This window comes from Thunnus maccoyii, chromosome 21, assembly GCF_910596095.1.
Source record: "Thunnus maccoyii chromosome 21, fThuMac1.1, whole genome shotgun sequence".
Taxonomy (NCBI): domain Eukaryota; kingdom Metazoa; phylum Chordata; class Actinopteri; order Scombriformes; family Scombridae; genus Thunnus; species Thunnus maccoyii.
This window is the reverse complement of record NC_056553.1, coordinates 21749604-21776223: the sequence shown is the minus strand read 5'-3', so window position 1 is coordinate 21776223 and position 26620 is coordinate 21749604. Positions and strand designations below refer to the sequence as shown.

Sequence of the window (26620 nt, the reverse complement as noted above, 5' to 3'; positions counted from 1 at the left end):
CCGAGGCACTGGTCATCATGTTGCAATGGAAAGTGTATGAAAACCATTTAGCAAGCAAGCAGAGTTGAAATTGTTTTCGAAAAGTAATAGATAGATGGTTTGGTTGAAACAGCTGAAATAATGTATAGGTGGAAGAAACAGTTTTGCTAAAAATAAGACAGTTGAAGTAGCTGAAGGTAATGCAAAGCTGAAATAGTTGCCTAAAAGTAATGGATCAACAGTTGAGTTAGCTAGCAGTAATGGATATTAACAGTGGAAATGGTCGAGTTCAAAGTAATGTTAGCTGTTGTGAAAAGTTGAAATAGTTAGCTTAAGGTAATGTATTAATAGTCGAAATAGTTAGCCAATATAACAGTGAAAACATACATTATTTGTAGATAGACAGTTAATGGATAAATGGTTGGCACTTAAAGTAGCAAACCTGACCAAAGCAACCCAAACACTGACAATTCAATTGTATGAAGCCATGTAGCAATATCCACTATCATCTAATTAATAGTATTAAATTATATCCAGTTTATACTACATTCATGATGAAGGGGGGCTGTGGGGTTACGGGACCACTGCTCTACATAACATACTGCTTGCCCTCAAATGGGACCGTCAAAAACCCAAGAACAACACGGCCCTGGAGAGGCATATTTTATTTCATTTGTCAGTATACTTCAGGAAACAATATACAAAGCAATGATGTGGTCACCTTTACTGAATGTGTGGTGCAGTTCAGTTATAGACTCAACAGATAGTATGGTGGAAAAAAAACAGGCCTTTGCAGCTTAGGACCCTGCTCTTCAACAGTGGGGAACAAACAAACAGGGATGGTACGTGCTAGAAAAACAACCCTATGTATGACATGCTTGTTGAAGATCTTGTTGGTCAAACAGGATAAAAGAAAGTCAACAGGTGTGGGACGTGTAGGCGAATGAGGCTGTGACACTTAAGACTTTCAACAAGGCACTAGCGTATGAACCAAACCTAACACTCCAATAAAATAACCAGTGCTCACTTTAGTTTAACATGTTTATTACAATACGTACATTTCACATTTTGACCTTGTGACCTCGTTGCCCTGCTCTGACTGAGAGGTGATCAGCATACCTCTGCCCAAACCTGTCGCTTGCTTTATGGTAACACCACTGAGTGCAAATGAAACTGTGTGGATATCATTCAGAACATATTTACCGCTCATCACTACAACTCTTATAAATAAAACCTTTTTATTTGGCTTCCTCTTCTTAAAACTCCACTGTAATGGTAGCAACTGTACAAAGGAATGAACCAGTGGTACCACCTCAGCTTGAAAAGTACAGCTCATTACAAATTCAGAGGGGGGAAAAAAAAGAAGGAACAAAAAACTGTTGGATCACAAAGTAAAAGGAAAAAAAAAAAAAAAAAAACTACAAGGAGGGTGTGAGTTGTTGTTGTCTGAGGAGAAGATGTGGCAGGGCAGGGCTGAGGCCAGGGGAGGGTAGTGGGAATGGTCCAAAGCAGCACACCATCGCATCTCTAATTTTTTCTTTTTTTAAATCACTCACTCCACCACACCACCAGGCACTGTTTTTTTCAGACTGGGGAAATGCAGGGCCACCAGAAGCTGCGAACAGATCACTGAACCATTGGGAGCAGTTATGCTAGACCTGCCTGTGAGGGGATGTTTACCGTGCCTGAGAACAAACGTTACAGTTCACCCCGGAGGGCGGAGGGAAGAAGAGAATCCAGACAGTAATCATTTAACCAATATTTGAGGAAAGAAGACTACACTGACACCAGTGTTGTTCTGCTTTATGCTAGGCTTCTGTGTAAATAAATGGCTTCAAACATCCCTCTCTGTATACATGCGGGTCACGCACATACATGCTCAATGGTTCAATGATCTATGAATTGACAAAATGAAGCTTTTTAAGTCTGCAGACGAGTTAACATGAAGGAAAGGCTAGCTAATGAATGTAGCCGCCTAGGCGCTGATTAGTTTGGATGTCAAAAGCTTTGATAGGCATGGCTTTCCATGGCTTCAATCTACAAAACATATTTACAACATAGATAATAACATCTACAAGAAATCTACATTTTTTTCCCACCGTGGGTTTTTACAAAACAGAGTCTTGTAAATCACCCCCTCCTCCTCCTCCTCCTCCTCCTCCTCCCAGCTCTTCGTTTCCTCCCTCTTGGTTCTCCCAGCCCAAACGGTCCAAAGCCAAACCGACTGCAGCTCCTGTGTGTGTTAAGACTGGGTTCAAGAGGAACTGAACAACTGCTCTCCCTCCAGCCTCCAACTATGTGCAATGGGTCTTCCCCCCCCTCTTTCCCCACCCCTCCCCAACTCCCGCTTTCCAACTCGCAACCAGAAGTTCTCAGACCATGAAAGAATTCTGATTCTTCAACTTTTCAAGTTCTTTGATTTGCTGTCTCAGAAACAGTATCCTGTGGGAGACAGAGAGAGAGAGAAGACGAATGAGTTGGGTGTGTTCTAGGATTGAGGTTTTACTTTACATGTCAACTGGTGCGTGTTGTTAAACTCGCTGTATTCTTACCTCTGCTCACGCAATGTCGCTTGTATTTCACAGACTCTGACCAAAGAACGGAGGTTTTTGAGCTCGGTGCAGTTCTCAGACATGCAGATGCTCCCCATGGTGTGAGCCTCTTCACGTAGTCTTGATGCCTTTAAAATTATATGTCGCACACAAAAAAAAAGAGCAAAAACATACTGATGACTCTAGTTCATTAACTCACTGCACGGTTACATTCTTCCATACTTATACTGAAAGTAGAAGTGTTTTATTGCGTGTAGCTGTGAATAACCACAGTCAGCCATGAAGCTATTTGTCTTCCAATGAAGATAAATTACAGTGAAATCTAGGAGGTACGAACCTGTTTCTCTGCGTGCTCAGCAGGCCAACCCTGGACATGTTTGATAAGATTCTCGTTGAAGTGGGCGGCAAGGGTGGGGGTGAAGGTGCAGGAGGGCCGGGATGCTGAGGAGGTTGGGGGAGCGGAGGCAGAGTTGGGGGCGTTGCTGCTGCCGGAGGAGACATGGTTGGGACCCGGGGAGGGACTCCTCTGACTGCTGCAGTTAACACAATGTGAGGGAGGATGTAAGCATTAAAATGTCATGTTGATGGAGAAACTGAGCTTTCTGAACATGCTGACCTTTCACAAACAAGACCAATCAACTCATTCTCAGCGGCAGTGTTAAGAAGAGATTGGATTTGAAAACCAAAAGACACTTTGAGTAACAGTTCGGCTACATAGGTCACACATCAGATGTATCACGGCTCACAGTTTGTGCACATAACACTGACATGGTGTTAGGCTTCATAGGTCTAGACAGCCAAATGTCTGTTGCCACAAACCCAGTGGGTTTGTGTAGGGGGGACGTTTGGTGTCAAGGAGTCAAAAACCGAGTAAAATTATTATTAAAAAACCTCATTATTAAAACGTGGCCAAGCAAGACTGACTGCATAAACTGACAGGAGTAAATCGTGCCAATGAGCGCTGATGTTGAATGTTCAGTGGACACTTTTTTTTTTGAAACTGTATCACAAACATGAATGACTTCAATGAATGAAACAACCATTCAGTGTTCCGTCAATGACCAGCAGATGGCAACGCAACACTACACAATAAAGACCGACTGCAGTCATGAAGCAGATTCTTGTGTGGTGGTAAAAACTCATTCATGAGAAGATGGGAATGGGCTGTCCTACTGTTTGGCTGCTTTTCACTACTTCCCTGCTACTTGGCTTGGAGTATAGAGGATGATAGTGAGAAGCTTCACAAAGAATTTACAGTAGGAACCCTTTCAGTTGTTATGTACCGACAAAGAATTTAACACCGGTGAAATTTAAGGAAGATATATTTTCCACATCATTTGTTTTCATTCATTCCAAAGTGGGTGTCTATGGTTTTAACAAGTCATGTTTTTCTGCAGTTATCAAACACTGGTGGAACAAGAGCTTTTCAAAAGACGTCAGCATTAATGGAAAACAGACTAAGGGGAGTTTTTCCTTACCGCCGTCACTAAGTGCTTGCTCATGGGGGAATTATTGGGTCTCTGTAAATTAAAGAGTTCAGTCTAGACCTGCTCTATGTGAAAAGTGCCCTGAGATGACTTTTGTTGTGATTTGGCGCTACATAAATAAAAAACTGATTGAGTGATTGATTGACCAAGCTTACTGATATCTATTAAAACTAAAACATGAACTGTGTAGAGTCAGTAATATACTCCATGGCATCAGAGGTTGGATGTTTCATGACCAACAAATAATGAACACACATTCTACAAAGTGCCATCAATTAGTGTCTAAGGCTGTCTGTGGAGGTGTTGTGTGGCTGGACTCACCCTTGGCGCTGGAGCGTGCGCGGGGAGGCGGTGGTGGCATCATGACTGTGCTGCTTATCGCTGGAGAGGGGCTGCTGGGATGTTGGCTGGGGATGAGATGCCTGCTTAACTGCTGGCGTGCTCACCTGTACGCAAAATAGAAATACTACATCAGAACATCTCCTGTTCATATGATTAAGATACAAACGTACAAATGTGAACAGCATATTTTGCCCAGCCGAATATCAAGCGTCTGTTTCATTCATCCACAGCATGCTTCAGGAAGCATATAAATGAGACCTGACATGCCTCCCCGTTTGAATAAATCTCTCATTTTTCATATTTGTGTGGTTGGGATGCCATGTGACTCAGCGTGTTCCACATTACAATACTGTTTTTAATATCGGATGCATTTAACTCTATTTGCAATCAATTTGCATGAATCTATTCTCTTGCAAATGCAACATTTCATTCAACTGGGAGGACAGTGAAGACCCATGCCATCAAAACAGCTTTCACATGATACTATCAGTGTGTCCCAGTGTATGACCTTTTGTCTATACTGGTCAGTGATGTGCAGTATAACTAAGTGGTCAGAAAAAGTTCCAGCTAGGGCAGGGGATCTGCTTTGCATGTCATACAGGCCTCTCTCTCCCCATGTTTCTTGTCTCTCTACACTGTGACTGTCAAAAGCGAAAAATGCCCAAACCAACCTTGAATGTAAAGCACTTACATTTTTGCAATGTGAGTTAAAAGAGTGTATGATAACGGCAACTCAGTGGTGCCCATTCAAGAAATCCAACAGACTTATCAGGCCCGAAGAAATCAAAGAAAGGCAAAGTATTTTTTTCATCCTTGGTGATAGTTATATTCCCAAGAAAAATTCACCCAACTGGATACTCTACATGCTCGTTGGACACACTGTAAATGTTTGTCTTACTTTTGGCTGTGAGATGACAGGCTGCGTGCTGAGGAGGGGTTTAAGAGGACCAGCATTGGTCTGTGGTGTGCTGATCCTCGGAGAAACGTAGGACCTGGGCGACGAGGCGTCCGATGTTAATGACATTGGTGACTGGTTTGATTGCTGAGCTGCTAGACGAACAGAAAGAAGATGATCTAAGACATCAACACAATCTACTAAATTCATTACCCAGCAAGAAAATGTCGGTATGAGTAAATACATAATATGTGAGATCTTAAAAGATAGCAATAGTCATAAATACAAGTCAGGAAATCGATTTTCTGTTGGCTGATGTTATCGTCTTCATTAGAACTACTTAACTGACAATTCAGTGAAAGGGGAAACACACAGAAATGCCAGGTAGTTTTTTTCATTAGCTAAAGTAGTCATTATACAACATGCTGTATGTAAGGGACTACATTTGCAACAGTACATAGTGGTGTTACAGAAACGCTTGTGCACTTACCTTGGTTGGAGAGTTGAGCAGCTTGAGAGAGGATAGTAGTGATATTGAAAGCTGATGGTCCAGCAGTAAGGATCTTATGGAGCATCGACTGTAATGAAGCTTGTGTGACGGCAGCTGTGAGAACTGTAGAGAGGCAAACACACTTTGTTACCTCCCTGCACTGAGGAATTAAGTCCTACAACTAGAAAGGTTTCTGCACTGCATCAGTCAATTTGCCAAGCAAATACTTTAATGCACCCCGTAGAAATATTTCCTCATCCTCACTCATTTTGCTTGAATGAGTTATAGTGAGATCACACTTCAACTTGCCTGTTTCTGCAGGATGCAGAGCTTTGAGATTTGGATGGTATGGCTGGCAGTTCAATAATTCTGAACCTCTTTGAGTTTTGGACTGTTAGTTTGACATAATAAAACATTTGAAGACGCCACAGTAAGCTCTACAACATTGTAATGGACACTTATACTGTTTTCTGCTCGTTTATAGTCCAAACAGATACCAGATCTTTACTTGAATTAAATGAAGAAAATGATTAGTTGCAGCCCAACAGTAGAGCACTGACCCTCTATATTCACCTGCTATACAAACTGTAGCTGCATGCCGCTTGGTGAGCTGTCAATCTTAAACCTCAGCGGTGAAAGATACACCATCTTAAGTAAGACAAGACCTACTCAGAAAAAATGTTGTCCAAAAGGAATTTGCTATATTCTAAAATAAAAAACAGTTAATAAAATAACGCTGCCTGACAATCCAGTGACCAATATGTAATTTCAGAGCCTTTTCAAAGTCGACATCATCTATGAGACAGACTTCTGTCTCTACCACTTTTAGTTTGGATCATAAAGCAGGAGGGGTGGGAGTCTTTGGCAATCTCACAATTTGATTCCTCTCCTAAACTCACAATTGATTCTCGATTCAAAACAGATTCTTGTTACAATAAATAGAAAAGGGCGTTCTAGTTTCAGGCTATTAGTCCAGTTCAACGTCCAACTTGCTGTCGCTTTTCTCACAAGCAGAGAAAAGTGTTTCAAAGTTTGCAGCTTTTTTATTAAAATAAAGTTAACTGCATTAATTTGGAAGCATGCTGCAGTCTTCTGCCTGCAGTTTACTGACCAACATCAATGACTAAATATAAGGGGAAGCAAAGAGGAGAAAGAGTGAAGCGCTCTGCGGTGCTGTCACTGATGTTACAACTCCAGCAGTGGAGAACAGCCATCGTTATCCTCAACTCTGAACACACACACACACACACGGCTTTGGAGATTAGACAGACTGTGGACAAAGTTATTTCCTTCACCCAACCAGAGTTGGCTTAAAAGTTTTGCAGTGTGTGTTGGTTGGTGTTCTCGTTTGCTAGTGCTGCAGTTCAGCACTCTGCTCTGCTCATGTCAGTCTCTGGGAGATGTATGAAGTTAAAAAATACTTCAGTTTTGTCTTGCAATACAAAATATGCCCGAGCGCTTGCCTTCTTTGAAGGTGAACTATAAAAAAAAAAAAAGCACTGCACGGATGCAGAATTGTGTTCTTGTAATTGAGTTCTGCCTTTTTCAACGTCTATCAACATAACGTTTTAACAACAAACAAAAAAATCTGTTTTTGCAAAATGTGAATTGATGTTTAAGAATTATGATTCTTATGTAACTTGCTTTTTTCTCTCACCCCTATAAAAGCAAGACTCAGACAAGCCATGAGGTGCCCTCTACAATGTCAGCCAAGTTTTCCACTGTTGGCACAACACTGTCTATTGGGCAGTCATTCATATGGCTGCTGATTTCAGGGGGCTCACAGCAAACAGTAAGGTCTAAAGCATAGGTAGTCCAAACATTCAGACTGAAATACAAACAGGCTAGGACTATAGGAATGACAAGTAAGACAGGACTCAATAATGGACTCAGACCAACAGCAGGCATCCTCAATGTGTGGACAGATTATCACGTAATGTCAAAACCTCTGACAGTGGGCAGTCAGACCAGCAGCTGATAGCAACGCAGCATATAATAATAATGATCAGTTACTGCAGGCAGATGAATGTAGTCAGTGGCTGAATGTACATAACTGCATCATGTGCATGTAAAATCAGCTATTTTTCTTACCTTCGTTGATTTTTGCCATGTCCACACTGGCATTATTGAGCTGCAGGGCAGTTTGAAGTGCTGGGAGAAGCTGGCGAAGCAGGGTGGGGTCCTGGAGTAGTGGAGGGGCTGGGGACTGAAGGACTGGGGACACGGGAACTGTGGAGGCAGATGATCCAGGGGGTCCTGATGAGGGGTTCAAGCTCCCTGAGCCTGAGGATGATGACTGGGACTGGGTAGCTGTGGGCTTCTCCACCTGGGCTGACTCTGTGAGGGCAGCAGAAAGGAGGATGTCATTACATTACATCTCAGGCACGCTCAGAAATCTACTGTCTCCAACTGGTAAGATAGTTCCTTCTTGATAAGCTTGTAAATTCATTCATACTGGCCTAGGAAAGGAACGAGACGATCGGTCCTGCACAAAACAGCAGCTCTGTTCAGGATTGCAATCACAGCCTGATATCGTATATGTAATTTAAAACTGGGCATGTAGATACACGTAAAAGAAAAATGAGTTGCTTTATGTGAGCGGACCCCTGTAAACAACCACTGCGGAGCTTCACGTCAGTTTCAGTTACATTTTTAACACATCTTGACTCGAGGGCAGGAACTATCATGTCAGCCTCGTCAAATACATGTGACACACACACAGTTCCTGATGTGGGCTTGCTGGTGCAGCTACAAACAGTGCTGAGCTGCTGTTAGTTGTGATCAGAGCTACAAGCATGTTCCCCTTATTCTGATCTTAAGTCTTTATTATAAGCTGAAAATTTAAGGTTTGCCTAACCTAGAAAAAGCCTGTCAATGCCTTTATATCACTTACTTTAAAGCGCTTTAAAGAGAAGTGTCGTTCTAGTATCAACATTAGCTTTCCACAGCAAATGAGCACAGACTCCCACTGTGACAATATCCTGTGAGTGTATTATCTAATGTTATGGACGGGACGGGACGGGACGGGACGGGACGGGACGGGACAGGACAGGACGGGACGGGGGGGGGGTTGCTGTGGTGATGGCTGGTCACCACACCTGAATTAATGCTGCAACAACACTTAACTATATAGTTGTTTTTAGTCTTTGTACGCTGTCTATATATCAAGCTTTCAACAGCATCCATTCATGAACACAACTGAAGAGGAAGTGTTTTCAGGAGTGTTTAATAGGTATTCAGATGATCACTGACATCTGTCTATGAGAGCTCAAAAAGCATAGGATACATTTGCATCACGGACTGTGTAGGAATCGTTCTTTATAGAGGAGTGCCACAGAGTTGTAGAAATATTCTCCAACATTTTGCCTTAAACTGCTTTGTAGCAGCCTTGATGATTTCCTTGTAACAATGTAAGACATCTTCACTTAAGGGAATCATTAATATTTGGTGGCTAGTGTGATACAATGCTGAGTGCTTTCTGTTTAGCAAAAGAGCATACACCACTATGATATGCATCAGTACAACTAAGGATAGTGCAGACTACAACAGACTTTTGCCACAATTTGCCTGAGTCAGACACACTACTCAGATCTGAGACAAAAACCCTAAAGTCCTCTAGTTTAAGTTGTTCAGAGACACCATGTCTCAAGCTGTCCCAGAGGCTATGACAGTTTTCAAACATTCTCCTAGCTAACAAGAGAATTTGCTTGTAGTTGGGGTAGTCTGAGTAAGGGTAAGAGCAGTATCCAATGAGAACGCACAGGAGGGAGGCAGTGAATACACACACAGAGCTGCCCACAGCCTAATTATATCATTAATGTAATAGGAGTCATTAATGGAGCTTCATAGGGAATGAAAAGGACATGGATAGACTGAGCAGAGAGAGAGACAGAGCAGGTCGTCTAGCGTGTCTGAGCAGAGGAGGTGGACATGGTGTTGATACAGCTGATGTCTTCGTAGAATACTGACGCAGGAACAAAATATCAAAGAGCCATTTCAGCCTGTTGTGATTTTACAATTATTTGAATGTCTAGTTCAAATCCTAGTTTATTACTTAACCGCAACTCCCTGCCCTCTGTTTGCTTTTATAAGCCGATACAGGACATACTGTATTTTGCTGTAGATCTTTCCAAGATCTTTTATAACTTTATTCATTTTTAATTAACTATGTTCAAACATTTCTGTGGAGTGCTCACTGTATGTCGGATACCAGTGAGGTTTCTGTAGATTAAAAGGTTCATTTACATATCTTTTCCCCACCACCACCACCATCTTCCTTGTGACTGGTTTAAATCCCATATGTGCCGTTCTTATGCCTACTCTTTTGATTGATACAAACACCACATGTATTTCGGACAAGATGTGTGTCATCTGTAGCTGAAAAACTGGCACACTCTATCCCACAATGACTACTCGCACGTTTCTGTTGAATACTACTGAAGTCTGATCCAGTCTTAATTTTCCCCAAGGGGATTAATCCTGTAATCAGTGGACCTCATCTGAGGTCTGTTGTGTAGCTTTTGCACCCTCATGTCAAGATGACAACAGTCTGCAACAAACAATGTCTTGTGGTGTGAGCAGCACAGAAACTCTGATTTCAAAAGTCTTGCAGTCTACATTTGGGTTAAAGCTGGGAACAGACTTTAAGACTGTTGAAACCTACAGAGACCATTCAACACATGACAACTACTTCCAACATAAACAGATTTCTTTGTAGTCCTTAAAAGTCAGAAAGGACATACTGAACTCAGCAAAACAGAATAACACACTGGATGACAGGCAAGGACTACAATTACATGCCAGGCTAATTTATGATGCAATTTAAATGAAAAGGGCAAAGAGAACAGAGGGAAAAACGCAAAAATGTGGATAAAATAGTGCATGAAAAGCCATGGGCAACAAAGAACTCTGCAGAAGAGATCTGGAGGTGAGTGAACTCCAATAGAATAGTGAGGTTAACATCACAGAAACCTCATGAACTGGATTATATTTCAATTCTCACACATAGCACTGTTTTCAATCAGTGACAAAGCCATAAAAACATCATGTTTTAAATGATCTTTAAAAGGACAGGATCACATTTATCAAATCTTCCTTGATACAATACTCACATGCCTATATGAACATTCAAAGGGATATTGGTTGCTGTAATTGTTCCTCCTGTCTACTGGCTGTGAAGAAATGCCTTCCTGATGTGATTCCAATGTAAGAGACAAGCCAGACAATTCTGTTGTTTTGCAAAAATGTATTCAAAAGTTCAGCTGAAGCTCATATGTGGCTGTTGAACTTTAGAACAAGGACTGTAGAATCTGTCCCCCCATCTCTTACATTGGAGGCATGTTAGGACGGGATCTCTTCATGGGCAGTTTGGAGAAAGGAATGATTACAACTAGAGATGTCAACAGTTACCCATTAATCGGTTACGAATGTCGGGCTAATGTACATACTAGGTACATTAGATTGATCGGTGCCAAATTTCAATACCTTGCACACTGAGAGTGAGCACAGCCCTGAAATAAGTTTTAAAAACACACATTTACCGAGCGAAAGGTGTAGATGCGGTGTCTCTGGTTTGACAGTACCGTGATGGGAGGTGACAGGTGTGTTTACAGTGTTTAAGATTTCACAGCGCAGATATAAATTCACACAGCTGACAGACTGTTAGCCTAGCATGCTAATCCTACAGTCTATCTGCAATAACAACATAGGTGTTACTTTATCGTACCCAGTTGCTGTGCCGAAGGACTGAGACAGATATGCTGCTAATCAGTGCGGTGGAGGGCTAGGGACTGAAAGAGCTAGTTCGGTACCTCAAGCCTGAGTACGTTATGCCATCGAGAGCTACTGCAACTAAACGTACTGAAAACACTTTGAGGTGAAGAAGGATGAGCTAAAACTCAAACTAACCAGGGCAGACAAGCTAGCTCGGACCGACTGCTGGACAGCTCTAACAAACGAAAGCTACATCACAACTTTTCTTGAAAATTAACCGGTTAGTTACCAGTTAATGGGTGTCGGTCTATCGAAAGCAAAATTAACCGAAATTGACATCCCTAACTACAACGGATAATTCTTTGAATGTACATATGGAAATATGAGTATTGTATTATGACAGACTTGAAAAACTTGCAGCAACTTGATCAGTGCACAATCATTTAGAATCATTCAACATCACACTTGTCAACACTAACTGGCCCAGACTGTAATGGATTAAGTCCATCATGGCCTGATGAGCTGGATCACACATTCACAGTACTCACAGCTACAGTATGCTGCTTAAAGCCACATCAGCATGCGTGGTTAAGATATTTGTAGTCTCAGTCTTTTGGTAAGCAATTCTTTAACATCCATCAGCAAAAGGTCAGCTCAACAACAGTCATCATAGACTACACAACAACAATGCTTAAGCGAAAGGATTTCAGGTAGATTTGCATAAAGATGGCGACAAAGATGGGAGAACTCTCATCCCTGATATTAAGGACCAGCCAAGCCGAGCAACTAAGTATACAGATATGTAAACAAAGCATATATGATTCATTTAAGATCAGTCACAGTGAACAGGTAAGGAGAACATGTATTATAACAATGTATGTAGCACTTACTAGCACCAGTAAAGCCAGGAGCAGCCGATGCTTGCATAGCCTCCCTTCTGTAGTCCCTGTCTTTGGGGAAACTGTTGACGACCGTCTTTGTTGCCTCTTTTTGCCTCTGTTCTCTGTGAAACACAGATACAAGCATGTAGACACGGCGATGTATCCAACCTTTATGTGACAATTAAAATAAAGTGCGTACTATCAAGTGGTTTGGGTAAAGGGATTGTAGCTACCTCTCCAGCCATTCTTTGGGCTTCTCCCACTGGGACACCTCTGTCCTACAGTTGTAATAGTATTTCTTTCCAGACGAGCTGATGTGCTCTGACCAGTCGTCGCCAGGTTCGTAAGGCTGAGAAACGGAGAAAAATATTTAGGAACAGAAGCAGACAGAAAAGCAAACTGTGTGCATGTATGTGTGTTGAGAGGGTCTGATGCAAGAGCTTGTAATGTAATCTGAAATGTACATGCGATATTTGGGTCGAAGGCAGATAGCTACAGCTGGGCGGTTTACAGAGATGCTTTTTAAGTGGGAGGGAAGGCTTATTTCAGAGACAGATAAAGACTGTTGAGGTGACCAAACTGGAACAGTTTTTGCTCTCCTCAGGACTATAGTATTAAGACTGGTGTTACACTTCTCACTACATGCCTTCTTAACACATTCATTCACACATTTTATTTCCCCTATGGTGTTAAAAAACAAAAATAACAAGCAGGAAACTTCCATCATGCAAGAACGGTCACTAAAGTTAACAGCAGTTTCCTTAATATGGGAGACAACTATAAGAGCACAATGCGAGGAAGCTTCTCGTATTCTTTAGCAGACACCAACTAATAGTATAACTATTGATTTTCTGTGATAACTGCAGCCATTAAATAAAGTTTGCCTTAATATGCGTGCCCAGTTTACTGGATACTTATCACAATAACCTGATGGAAAAGCCGTTATTGTTATCAAAGCTAAGTAGTATTGTGTTTAAATGATAAGAAGTCAAAGCAAAATCTAACATCAACGTTGGACAGTAAACTTACTGGAAAGCAGCTACAGCAAAGAAACAATAAGCCCATTGTACTTGATAAACAATGTTTAGTCCTCCATGCTATGGCAGAGGCATCACTTACTGTGTCTGAGGTCTTGCTGGGGTTAGAATGTGAGTTGGAGCTATGAAGGGAACTGTGGTTGTGAGAATTTTCTTGTGGAGAATAACTGGTCCCTGCAACAAAACACAAAAGAGGAAAATGCATCAGTAACAGCTATTAACATTAACATGCCATGTTCATAGACGGAACTGTGAAAAGCCTGGTTGAGAACTACATCTTCACTGTTGCCTCAGAAAAATTAAAGAAAAAAGGTGCTCAAATATTTGATGCCACGTTTGAATTAGAGGTTGACCGATTAATCAGCAGCAATAGGACATTTTACAACCTATTGGAATCAGCGGAACTTGGCTCCAATAGTGGCCGATGGTTGTACAGCATCTACCGGTCACGCAGGGACGTACATAATCACATAAACATTTTGCATTGAGGCTCCATACATAAAGTCAAGGTAATCAGTGTTTTCCCACCATTATAAGACTCAGACGCCTAAGTGTTTTTTCACAGCGCCTAAGCAGGACGAACAGAAAAAACTATGCTGAGTCTCTATCACGTTTTGCTATCATTTATGGTCGTACTGCTTCTCTGTCCTCTTCTCTGTCCTCAGTGTTTCTCACACTCACACTCACACACACACACACACACACACACACACACACACACACACACACACACACACACACACACACACACACACACACACACACACACACACACACACACCAAACAGCAGGGCCGAGAGGCTGCAGTGCGGTGGACACAGTGAAGTGAAGATAACTTGAAGATTACTCGAGTTGACGACAACTACACCCGTTACTCTAAGCGCAATAAAACCTCCTTGAATGAAAAGCCAGTAAGTACTTATCAAACCACTTGTTCAACAAGCATAAACATGCAGGAAAGCCATATTTCCACCTGCTCCCGGTATGTTTTACACAACCACTGTACGCTTGTTAAGCTAAAGGTGAATTGTTATAAACAAGCTAAAATGAAAGCAGTCTCTATGGAGTCTAACTGTTTATCTTTGCTACAAATCTTAAAATGTGACAAACTCTTGTAAACTTAGCTGCTGGCTGAGACGGCGGCCCCCCCTCTTCAAACCAGCCCCTCCTCCCTCTACCAGCATCAGAGGACAGGATGAATGACTGATACTGACTGATGTCTGTGTTCTTCATTCTTTCAAAACTTTACTCGGTATTTTGATGTCAGGAATATTATTTATTTTATTGAAATGTTATTTTTGTTTCCAGTGAGATGTTGAGTTTATATAGTGACTTTGCTGTTGTAAACATTACTGTTGCTGCTCTAGAAACAATATTTAGTTGTCTTTAAAATATAAATCAATTCTAATCCTGCTCTAAATTTATTCTCTTTTAAAAATCCCAGTTCTTTAGTAATGGAAATGAACCAGTAAGAGTACTGATAAAGAGCCGGGCCGACAAGTATGGATAAGATAAAGATAAAATCCTAACATCCCTGGTTAGTGGCTTTGCCTGGAGTTTGGGAGGAAGAGCAGGTTTAAGGTATTTATTACTTTGACTTAGATGTTCAGTTCAACAGTTATCCAGTTTCTCATAAAGTCTAAGACTGTTCATTTCCAACAGTGTCAAATTTTTTTCACAGGGGCAGGAGTGTGAGATATCAGACAATTAATCGGCTATCGGCTTTATCCTGCTCCAAACGATCATTATTATATCGGCCTATCAGTTGACCTCTACTCTGAATAAATATTCCTGTTGGTAAAAGCTACCAAAGCAACACTGTAAACCCAAATACAGAATCGCAAAACCATATAATGGTGCTTAAAAGCTGTGGAATAACACCTATCTTGAAGATCTATATACTGACAGTATTTGGACAGTCATACTTTTTGTTCTTCAGGCTCTGTGCTTCAGCATATTCAATTTGATATAAAGTAACAGATACTACATGAAAGTAATCTCAGTAGTTTGACGTCAACACAGACAGAACTCCGTGGGAGATACAGCCCTTTTAACACAGGTACATGAAGGAAAACTAGAAAATGGCAAACAACCTGGTAGACCGAGGACCACAAGCCCTGTCGATGAGCGGAAAATCATTTGCATGGTGAAGAAAAAGCCCCTTATGACTGCAGAGCAAGTCAAGAATACTCTCCAGGATGTAGGTGGAGATTGTTGACATGTTTGCTTGTCAACAATCGAGAGAAGACTTCATGACCATAGGCTCAGAAGATTCACCACAAAGATGCAAACCTGTGGTAAGCCTCAAAAACAGAAAGGCAGGTTGCACTTCACAGAAACATACACAAATAAAGTGGTAGAGTCTGATGGAACAAAAATCAACCTCCTATCAAAATGACAGAAAGAGGAAAGTGTGGAGCGAAAAAAGGAACAGCTCATGACCCAAAGCATAGCAGCTTATCTGCCAGACTTGGTAGTTATATTATGGCTTGGGCATGTATGGCTGCCAATGGAACTGCAGACTGGTGCTTACTGATGATTTTCACTGCTGACTGAAGCAACAGGATGAATTCAGAGATATACAGGAGCAATCTGTGTGCTCACATTCATACAAATGCATAAAGACACATTGGATGACATGTCATCATTCAGCAGGACAACCATCCTAAACATACAACCAAACCGACCAAAGACATTTTTTCAGGGTGAAGAGGCGGTATATCCTCGACTGGCCGAGTCAGTCACCTCATCTCAACCAGATTGAGCTGCGTTCCACCTGCTGAAGACCAGATTAAAGGCAGAGCGAGCCCACAAGCAAGAGCTGAAGGTGTCAGCAGTGAAGGCATGGGAGAGCGTCACTAGGGAAGATACAAAGTGTCCAAGACTTCAGGCAATCATTGACTGCACACCATCCAATAAATATTAAACCATGATGATTTTGTTTGACTTATCTGTCCAATTACTTTGGGCACTTTGTGTTAAAATTAGCTATATCTCCCACATAGTTCTTTCAATATTGATGTAAACCTACTCAAAGCTGAGACATGGCACTTTAATCCAGTATCCATGACTTTGTTTCAAATTGAAGCACAGAGCCTGAGAAACAAAAGATGTGTAACTGTCCAACTATGTCACACTGTGCAAGATTGGTCTAATAAAGTCATAGTTGCAATCTGTGTCAGACTGTAAAATACACATTTTGAGGCATGTCAGCTGGTGCCATGAAAGCCTGGTGAATCACAGCACAAAGATGTAAGTAGAGGAAAAAGTCAGGACCACCTAAGTGATTACAATTAACACTTTTAATCAAAACCACATGCCAACCACCTGATGGGGTGAGAGAAAAAGGGAGGCGATCACCAAAGTCATTAGGATACATCATCTGGTTGCCATGAATGTCTGTACGAAATTTTGTGCCGATCCACTCTTTGAGATATTTCAGTCTGGACCAAAGTGGTGAATGGACAAACTGACCAACCGGTCGCCATTCCCACGAGCCCTGCTGCTAGCATGGCTATAAGGATGCAGGCAGAAACATGTCATCAACTTGCATCATCCGTCTTCACCGCCCTCATGTTTTGTAAATGTAAAACAATAAACAAGTTTTGGCCACAACGCTGGCACTTTTATGCTTTGAAAAACCACAAGTAGGAGGAGGAGATTGTAAAGCTGGCTGCGGCCGGGTAAAAGAGGGCAACGTGCAATGCTGTTTCTGAAAAGTGAGTTTGAGGTAAGTATGTTTTTAGCACAAAACGTTCACTGGCTTGCCTGTGTATTCCGGGAAATTTTATGCCCTATTCTGGATTTGCTAGGTTGTAAACGTGGGTTGTAGCAGCAGTCACATTGTAGGATTTCGGATTCTGATGCAGACCTTCTTTAGTCTCCAAAACTCTAAATCGGCAGTCTGTGGAGTCTCACAGTGAGATACAGGACCACCGTAGTAAAATGATTACCAAATATTTCATCATGTTTCTCGCATAATCGTCAACCTTCGCCTGGGACGGCCCGGTACCACACAGTGTCAAGGGGCCTTCGCACAACAGTATGTTTTATAGGATTCTCACAGAATTTTATAGTGAGGTCAATTTCAAAAAAAGTGTGCTGCCAACATGTTTCCCATATGTGTGAGTGTGTGTTTTTGTTTTTTTGTTTTTTTACAGAAAACTGCAGTGTAATATCAAGATAGATTTTTAACAAGTCAATTAATGTAACAGCATTAATTGAAATTGCTGCTAAACCCGTTTGGTTAACAAAGCATCCTGTCTAACCTCTGTCCCAGTCCTCAGCTGCCCTCTTCTTACACTGAGAACAAAACAAACACCATCACAAGTCAAAGAATAAGTGCAGCAATCAGAAGGCAAGACTAAACCCGTTTTGCACATTTAATAACCTCAGCTCTATCGAGCTATTATTAGATGCTACAAGTGTCGACGACGTCAGGATATTTTGACATTTGTAACATTTTAAAATTGCTACGGGGATATAATTATATGTCAGTAAGGCAGACCAAGGTAGGGGAGGGCGTGCTTGAATGAAAGGCCTCTGGTGATAAGGTTTTCTCACATACAGCAGGGAGAGAAGAAGGATGCACTGTGGCATCTGTGGCCATAGGAAGAAGTGTATAGCAATCTGTGGACATACAGGTTTGTCAACAATCTGTAGCAAGTCAGGAGTCGCAAAATAAAACCTTCAGCTTGTAAACTATGGCATTCAATCAGAGTGTTTTACTGTAATCTACCCGCAGCTGGGCAATGAAAAACAACATACGACAGACAAAAGCTGATTGGTATCACTGTTAGAGAAGAAAAAGACAATTTTGTGGCAACACTAAAAGCAGAAAACAGGAGCTGATGAAAAAGAAACTGATTGTGATTGTAACTGTTTAAGGCTGTATTCAGACCAAATCAGGTGGTGCAGCATACAGCTGCAGGGTTGAGCGGAGGTGTGCGGTGGTGTGGGTGTGTTTATTTGTGCTCTAGAATGTAACCGGTGTAAAACAATAAAAAAATAATGTTTTATTGATCTGATTCACCAGCTTTCTCACTACCAGTGCTCCCTCTCTTCATTCACTCTTTAGCTTCCATGACCACAGCTGCTCTCTCTCTCTCTTTTCCTCTCGTCTTTTTTAAAATGAGTCGGGGAAGCATTCAGCTAAGCCTAACATTACTTTTAACGTCATCAAACAAAGAGAAATGTCCTCCCCTCCTCCTAGTAACGTCTTTGTCCTCCTTCATGGCAGAGTTTACGGCTCTGATCAGTCTGATCTCCAGCTGTGATTGGCTACCGCAGCCTTCAGCCGCAGTGACGTCGGGTTGCGTTTCTCCAAAAGTTGACTCTGGCTCAACTTTCCAGCCATAGGCCGGTGTGGTGCTGCTGCAGCAAAAATGTCTGCAGCTGAAATGCACTACCCCCATTCAAGTGAATGGAAGACTGGCGTTTTCACCACACCGCCTGGTTTGGTCTGAATACGGCCTTAGCCAGACTGCTGCTAAAAAAACACCAGCTAACAGACAAATCCATTTAACATCACATTAAAAAACATTACCTAATGATAACACCTAATGATTCTCACCACTGTGTATTGATAAGTAATCACTGATGACTTCATTTATAGCAAGGCAATACCACCTGAAATCAATATCAAAATAAACTCATTTTGTCTACACTGGACATGTATGATTAATAACATCGCTTTAAACTACAGGTGAAACAATGCTAATCTGACTTGTGAAATAAATCCACACAGCAAACTGGCTGATTGTGTAGCTACAGAGTTAGATATGTCATCCTTTCAAGTGGTACATGAATGAAAGCAGCCTGTATGAAGGCAGTAATTTATCTAACATGTCAATATGACTAAAATTAGGTTGGTTAGAGAGACATAATGTCGGTTTCCTGTCCATTTAATTAATTGATCAGCCCTAACCTAACTCACATTCCCAAAAGGCACCTAAAGAAATCAAACATGCAGCAAAACATGTTTCTAAACTCTGGAAGTCATTGCTGAGATGGTGCTGTTGTGCTCTGGAGATTTTTTCCTTTCTTTACTGACATTCTGATTCATGCTGTCATCTCTTTGTTACATTTGATCCTATTTATAATTGTTATTTTTAACTGCAGGTTCAACAGGTCATATAGGTACATAGTGTTATATGAAATATCTATTTTAAACCCAAGGCTTGTTCACTGTTTCCTGTAAACTGCTGTCCTAACACAGAGTAAGAAAAGTGCTACACATAACTACCTACATGACACCAATGGGCTGCAACACCTGTATGCTTATAATCAAAACATCTCCAAAAAGTTTGTACCCTAGCAGAGATGGAAAAGTTGGTGTGTGTATGCATAAAACGCAAAATCAAGGTCGACTTTACTCCTGATACTTGTGTAATGACAGAGGATGAAAATGTGCATTAATTCAGATTTACTTTTTGATTTTCTGAAAATTCTGTTAAAAGTTGTACTACATTTGGAAGGAAACTTTCCTATTATTAATAATGTGTGTGTCAGCAAGTGATACAGGCAGAGCATCATCAGGTGTTTATCAGCATTATTCAACTTTATAAAATTGTTCACAAAGAGGCACAAACCTTCCAGCCACAACAGATCCATACTGACACAGCTCTCTCCGTATTACATACAAAACATGACATTTAGAAGAAAATCTAAAGGATTTCCTTAAGTTGTATCATAAAATACTTGAAATCCCCTTCAGACATAAATAAGTTTTCATGGTGGTTGTGAGTGACTGAACGTTACTCATTCTAATCAACAACCACACACACAATATCTTTGCCAGTGCAGAATTACAAAAGATGGTTTCTAACAGACCACAAATTCCCAACCCACATTTACAATCATTTGTATTAAGAAAGCCTGAAGTCTATGTAATATGCTGACCTGTAGCTGAAATTACAACAGGCCATTTAATGAGTGCATGGTCTGGCTTTCTTAGCAGCTGTGCAATATTTTTTCTAAACCTCACAGTATTCAGCATGCGCAATGTCAATAACATGAAGCGGAGCTCTGAAGGGCAACACGCACCAGCAGCGTATGAGATGCGTCAGAGCACCCACCGAACCCATTGTTGTCTATGTGAGCCCACACAAAGGCAGAGTCTTGACACATGTCATCATGTCAGGATCTGCCGCTGTCCTCTTTCCCCGCCTCGACATGCGTCAACCCTCCCTGATAAGCAGCCAGTTTTTCATATTTGTGTTCCACAGATCGGCACATCCTGGCTAAACACCTTTTCTGTCTGTATGGCACGTCTAATAATGTCATGCTACATGATGCTGCTAATGTGTTTTGCACGTTAGAGTGGAGTTAATCAGCGACCCTTAAAAGACAGATTCACCTTAAAACAAAGCGCTCTCAGATTTCTAACAAGACTTCAGGATCAGAGCAACAACAAGCGCTGTCAAAACCCTGAAGTAACTGTAATTACTACTGGTGTAGGGGAGGGAAAATGAACACTAACGACCCAGCGTGATTGTTAGCCCTGCTGACCATCGTGCCAAGTTGTGCAGTTCCCCTGCTGAGCCTGCTAGTGTGCAGACCTCCTCTTTAGCCTCTCCCTGGTCTAAGGTCGCACTCACCCCTGCATCTGGTTCATTTGGTCCAGATCAAGGGGGGTGGGGGATTATATATAGTTGCTGTTAAGTTCCAGTCTTTTGTGGATTCATATAGTATAGACTTTTTATCCAAAACCAATGGGTGTAAACAGAGTTGTATGGACTGACAGATAACTCATTAATTTGACAGTTTAGGTAATGATCAGCCTGCATCATCAGCGCTACATGAACTCACATGGGGTAGTCACTGTGGAAAAACATATTAATGATGGAAATGCACAAATACATACATACATCTGTTTGAACTATTTTTCACTCTGATTACTGATGACAACTTTCTGCACTCCCGTGGTGACACGCATTAGTGTACAGCTTCCTTAATAGTTCACAATCAGTGGATGGATGTAACAGTAGTTTAGTTTTTGAATTCATGCTAAAATTATACATCTAGAATCACAAATGACTGTGGCTGGTCCACATTGCTTCTGCCAGAAACAAACCACACCAGAGTCCACTTGGAAGCAGACTGAGAGCCCCCCTTCCAGAGCACAGTGTCATTGACAGTTTTCACACCAGCCTAAACGAACCAAATCACACAAACAAACACATCAAAACCAAACCAAACAAGTTGGGTGTGGAAGCACCCTAAGGCCACTGGCTTGGTCAGGACTATCTCACCATTGGATCCACACCCTTTCAAACCACTTACTGAATCTAATTTAGTTTAGCTCTCAATATTTCAAAGTACATAAAGTTATAAATAACTAAATATAAAAAGATTCAGTTGAGATCCATGTTCACCTTTTGTTAGCTGAGAAGGCCAAAGACATGTTATTTTAGAGTGGCAGCCTAATATTATATATAAAATGAAATGTTGATTAAATGTATTTGACTCCTTGAAATAACAGGTGTAGCCTACTTACTTTGCACACCTCATTTTCCATGAGTCACTTGCTCTTCATACAGAAGATCCCGATGCAAAACCATTAAGTTGATAATTATTGATATGATATGCATAAAAGCTGTACAGAATCCAACTACTGAAACTGATATGACGTGATCAGCTACATTGGTTTAAGATGCATTAGGGCAGAACACCTCAGCAAGCTGAATATCTCACAATTTTTACATATTCTGGCCTTGTGAGTTGTTATGAATAACATCAACAATTGCCCATTTACACATCCTGCAGGCTCAGAGCAACCTTGGGATTCATTTGGAGTTTTGTTTCTGTCCACCTCAGTCAACATTCACTCTCCTTTCAGCTCTGTTTTGGCCTCCGCCAGTTCCTGAGAAATATTCGCTGGATCTTTAGCTGCTAAATGCTCCAATACGTTCATGTGTATGTATGTCGCTAACCTTTCCTGTGTGCCGTTCTGTACTGGGCAGGTAGTGTACTGTAGGTTAATCAGAGCTTTTCCCTAAGAACAGCTGCCTGCTGCATTTGGAAACAGGGCTGATTAAAGTGGGTAAAGTAAACCAAAACAATTAGCTAAAAGATGCTAAAACACTCTGAAGAGCTAAGAGAGAACCACAGTTGGAATTAATTCCTTGTTGTTCATCACTACAAGCAACATCTATCACAGTGCGCAAAGTCATTCAACCCATTGTTCAGATAACGTATAATTAGTGCAGCTACAAGTTACAAATCAGCCCAGTTCTTCACACCTTAAATCTGATTCCCATTTAACTTTTAAAAGGTTTGGAAACTATAAGATTGAGTCATAAATATGGATGAAAATACTGACATAAAGTCAGGGAGTCAGTTGTATTAAAATTTGGGACTCAGCTCAAATTGGACTTTGGGTTGTCTTGAATTTAGTCAGAAAACGAAAATACAGACTGTTCAAAAACACCAGGATCATCCAGTACACTACACTACATACAATTATTATCATATTAACATTGTTTACACTTACGTTATTCTTTTCCCCCGACACAGTCAATGATTGTTGGTTGTCATGAGTTAACTTTCAGTTTAAGAACAGCACTTTGCAACTGATAGCTGATATTGTGTATCAGCTAGGTAAAGGTAAGGCTGGGCGATTTTGGCCAAAAAGTGAAATCTCTTTTTTGTTCCCCCCCCCAAGCCTGCAGGCAATTCAAATGGCAGGAAGACTAATTTACGATTGAAACATCATTTTTTAGGTTTTGATTTGCAAGATAGTTGAAGATAGTTGCCAGAATAATAAAAAAGACCTGTGCCACCTGAAAAGTTGTCATCGTTATGATGCATATTCAAAAAATACATTACCATATACAGCTTTAGACTATCAGTACCACAAGCTTCAATTAAGAACAGCACAGCCATCCAGTGTCTTTTAAAAATCTGTTAACAAAGTCCTATAATGTTATGCGTGTTCCTCAGGGTTTGATTTACAAAGTAACCCACCCCACCAGCAACATCCCCACCAGGCTTAGCGAGGGAAATCCTGTACTACTGTATATACTCAGTCATTTGATACTTTCAATAGTATTTTATATTGTGTTATCTGTAAACACGAGGTGTTGCACACAGAGCAGTGACTGCTGCAGTCCAAGATTAGTCCTATAAAATATTTCATGAATGCAACACAAAAACGCTGTGCCTGCAAACTCAACTTTAGCAACCCAACGCAGCAGTCATGTAAAACTAAGATTAAGCCCCACACCACATTAATACTACCTCATTCACCACATTTATGCCGCATGCATGAATGAAACCGCTTGATTCCATGAATCACATTTTCAGAAGTGGAAGACATTTTGTTTTCTTATGCTTATGTTATCTTGGAGAGAAAAAAAGCTAGGAGCCTTCTGCACATCAAGATCTAAAGCACAAATATGAAGTTCTACTTTCTATCACTGAAAATCCACTTTTTCAAACAAACAAACAAAAAACCCCAGTGTCATATAAAATTAGCAGGCTACTCAATACATTCTGATATAAACTTTAACATTAGAAGGCACTTATTCCACCCTGCAACACTCGAACGCTTGGACGACGTGTCTGGTCCTTACTTTTCACTCCACGGCAGTAGCAGAATTTTAATGCTCATTGTGGTTGTTTCTGAAACCACAATGATTATCAAATCAGCAGCTAACAGCTGAGGTTTACTCAACTTGTTAAAATAAAATGAAAATATAGTTGCTTGCTACTTAAGTAGCAGTGCCGGTATTTTATGCTCCAAAACGATAACAGCTAGAATACCTACTACTTCATTCTACAACATAAATAAGCACGAGGCAGGCTGTACTTATGCCTGAGGATAAAAAAATAAATTATACAGCTGCAGAGTTTCAGTGTTAAAGTTCTGGGTTATAAAAAACAGCACACTAGTAGAAAACATCCCCTCTGTTTCTTGCTTACGTGACAGCATTATCTGTACCTATGAAGCTAACCTATTTGTTTTGAATCTAAAACCCTTTTTTTCTCGATTATCATAGTGTCTCACCTCCATCCCTGTCTCTGGCCCGGTGTGTGTGGACAGCCTTTGCTCTGCTGTGTCCCGTGCTGTCCATGTGTTTGTTTTCAGGGCTGTCAGACCTCCTGAGCATTTTGCAGGGAGGAGTGACATCTGAGGAGTCTCGCATCTTTTCATGTCGGTGGTCCCCTCCAGGATGGCTCTTAGATGAGTATTTGAGAGTCTGTGGACACAAATCAAACACCTCACTACTCTCTAGCATGTACCACTTACGCACAATGATTTCATTCTTTTATCATCACCATCAGAAGGTTTCTCAAAACAGTGCCACCCTCATGTTTAACACAACGTTCAAAACAATGCAACTATGCATCAAACTTATTTCAGGAATTAATCTGCAGAGCTAGTCTCTGTGCATGTAGTTTGTGATTTATGATTTGAGAGCAGCAGATTTATCTCTGTCAAGTCTTTCCAGTACAACATGACTAAATAAACATAGTTTCTCACTTGGTAATATATTAATGTATACTAAGATCTATAATTTCTGACATTAGCGAAGAAAACAAAACATTTATTTGACAAGCAAGTATTAGCCTTTATTATTACCTTTTCACTACACTTTGAATTTAACTTCTCGTTAATACATTGGTTTGTAATGTGTGTTTGGAGCAATTTAATGTAAATAGAGCTCAGCTAGCTATATACTTAAAATGACAGACTGCGGTCAGGCCCTAATCGGGACTGGCTAGCAAGCAAGCTAACAGTAACAGGCTATCATTAGCTTTGAGCTGCATTTAAACTCGCCTCTATCTTCCCCAAAACCGCCGACTTCGACGAATGCATTCAATCTACTTTGTGTTTACTTGACAATATTTACGTTAGGAAACATTTGTAGAGCTCAGACTACAATTTCAAACAAAATCGTGTACTTTTCCCTGTATTTTCCGCACTGACTGGGGCCTGTTGTGTCTCCAGAAGCCTGAACTAGAGTGTCCATTTTAATCTTATTAGCAGGCTACGTTTAGCTAACAAGTACCTGATAGGGCTGAGATTCTCTTCGGTCGCACCTGCAAATAAAAAAGAAAACAGTTGTGAACACGAAGCATCAAAATGACAAAGCTGACTTGAAAGTGCTGCAACAGCTGAAGTTTCCAGACACTTATTTTGGTTTCAGTAAAAAAAATGGCGGATTGTCAAAGCGTAGCTACGAGGAAAAGGAAAATCTGAGTATAAGTAACGTTAAAAAAAGATGTTTACCCATCGCCGAGTCTCGGTTGTTTCCTTGCATACATTACCATCAATGCCGTGTTAGTGTGTTTGGAGTGGGATGTGAAAGATTGATTACGGTGCTATGTTTTTTTCTTGTTGATTCAGCGACCTGAAATCGTCAATTTATTTCAGCCTAGCTTGTTGGTGTTTGAAAAGCTGTCGGCAGCAGTGGTCGAAAGAGCGCCCTCACTCAGTCCTCAGTCCATCTCCCACTCAGACGCACCGCCGCGGCTCCGTCTGCACACAACACCCAGCTGAAGTCAGCTTCACAGTCGTTGGTAAGGGAAAAGTTAAGGGAAACATAAATAGTGATATTTAGCAGCGGATTCTCCTTTTTTCACCACTTACACTTATGAAAAAGTGTTAGACATAGTAGCAAAAAGCCTTAACACGGTTTAAACCCACTTTCAGATTAGTGAAATCTTTATTTTGTTCATGAAAACACAAAAAGTCACTATGTAATCACTATATTTAGACCTGTCAAATCTAGTCTAGATTAACAAGGAGACTCCAGAGACTCATTAAAACACAGTTTCATATTTGTGCAACCTTTATTATATATGTGGAAAATGAAAAAAAGGGGCGATTTCATTGGTTTTCCCATCTAGATCCCATTAGACAGATTGGAAATTTTACTCTATAAAGATATTTTGTGATTATATTTCAAAAGGTAAAAATAACTTTTATATATTTGTTTTTAAGTGAGAGAGAGGACCTCTACATGCCATGTGGAATCGTGCTGTGAATTTTAAGATCAGTGAAATCGCCCTTTTTGTATTTTCACAAATGGAATAAAAGTTTCACAACTCTGAAACTTTGTTTTATTGACTCTAATCTAGTCCATATTTGACAGGTCTAAGTATAGTGATTTTTGATCTGGACCTGGTCCAATGTGGTCTGGATGGGGAAAAAAACAGTGAAATCTTGTTCTGTTTTCATAAGCAAAATAAAGGTTTTGCAAATATGAAAGTGGGTTTGAACAGCGTTAAAGCTTTTTG

General features: G+C 40.8%; 1 protein-coding gene across 2 annotated transcripts; it reads right to left on the bottom strand.

Annotated features, from left to right (window-relative positions):
* Nucleotides 1–2299: 2299 nt before the first annotated feature.
* waca (WW domain containing adaptor with coiled-coil a) lies at nucleotides 2300–25856 on the bottom strand. 2 transcript variants are annotated; one of them, XM_042399827.1, is made up of 13 exons: nucleotides 25611–25856; nucleotides 25390–25420; nucleotides 24384–24576; nucleotides 13458–13549; nucleotides 12572–12687; nucleotides 12348–12460; nucleotides 7837–8082; nucleotides 5746–5868; nucleotides 5259–5410; nucleotides 4340–4464; nucleotides 2869–3064; nucleotides 2532–2659; nucleotides 2300–2421 (listed from the first exon to the last, which is right to left on the bottom strand). In XM_042399827.1, the coding sequence occupies exons 1-13, from the start codon at nucleotides 25649–25651 to the stop codon at nucleotides 2352–2354; spliced, it is 1626 nt and encodes a 541-aa protein (XP_042255761.1). In that variant the 5' UTR covers nucleotides 25652–25856; the 3' UTR covers nucleotides 2300–2351. The 2 variants fall into 2 exon arrangements, with proteins under 2 accessions (XP_042255761.1, XP_042255762.1); XM_042399828.1 differs by having other exon boundaries at nucleotides 5259–5407; nucleotides 25611–25855.
* Nucleotides 25857–26620: the final 764 nt, after the last annotated feature.

What these genes read in the sequence shown, in the direction of transcription:
- waca (XM_042399827.1), bottom strand. Translation starts at nt 25,651, where the DNA reads ATGGTAATGTATGCAAGGAAACAACCGAGACTCGGCGATGG. An exon ending in CCAGCAAGACCTCAGACACA is followed by an intron (nt 12,688 to 13,457) that starts GTAAGTGATGCC and finishes TCCGTTTCTCAG; the next exon opens with CCTTACGAACCTGGCGACGA. An exon ending in TGCTCAACTCTCCAACCAAG is followed by an intron (nt 5,411 to 5,745) that starts GTAAGTGCACAA and finishes CTGTTCGTCTAG; the next exon opens with CAGCTCAGCAATCAAACCAG.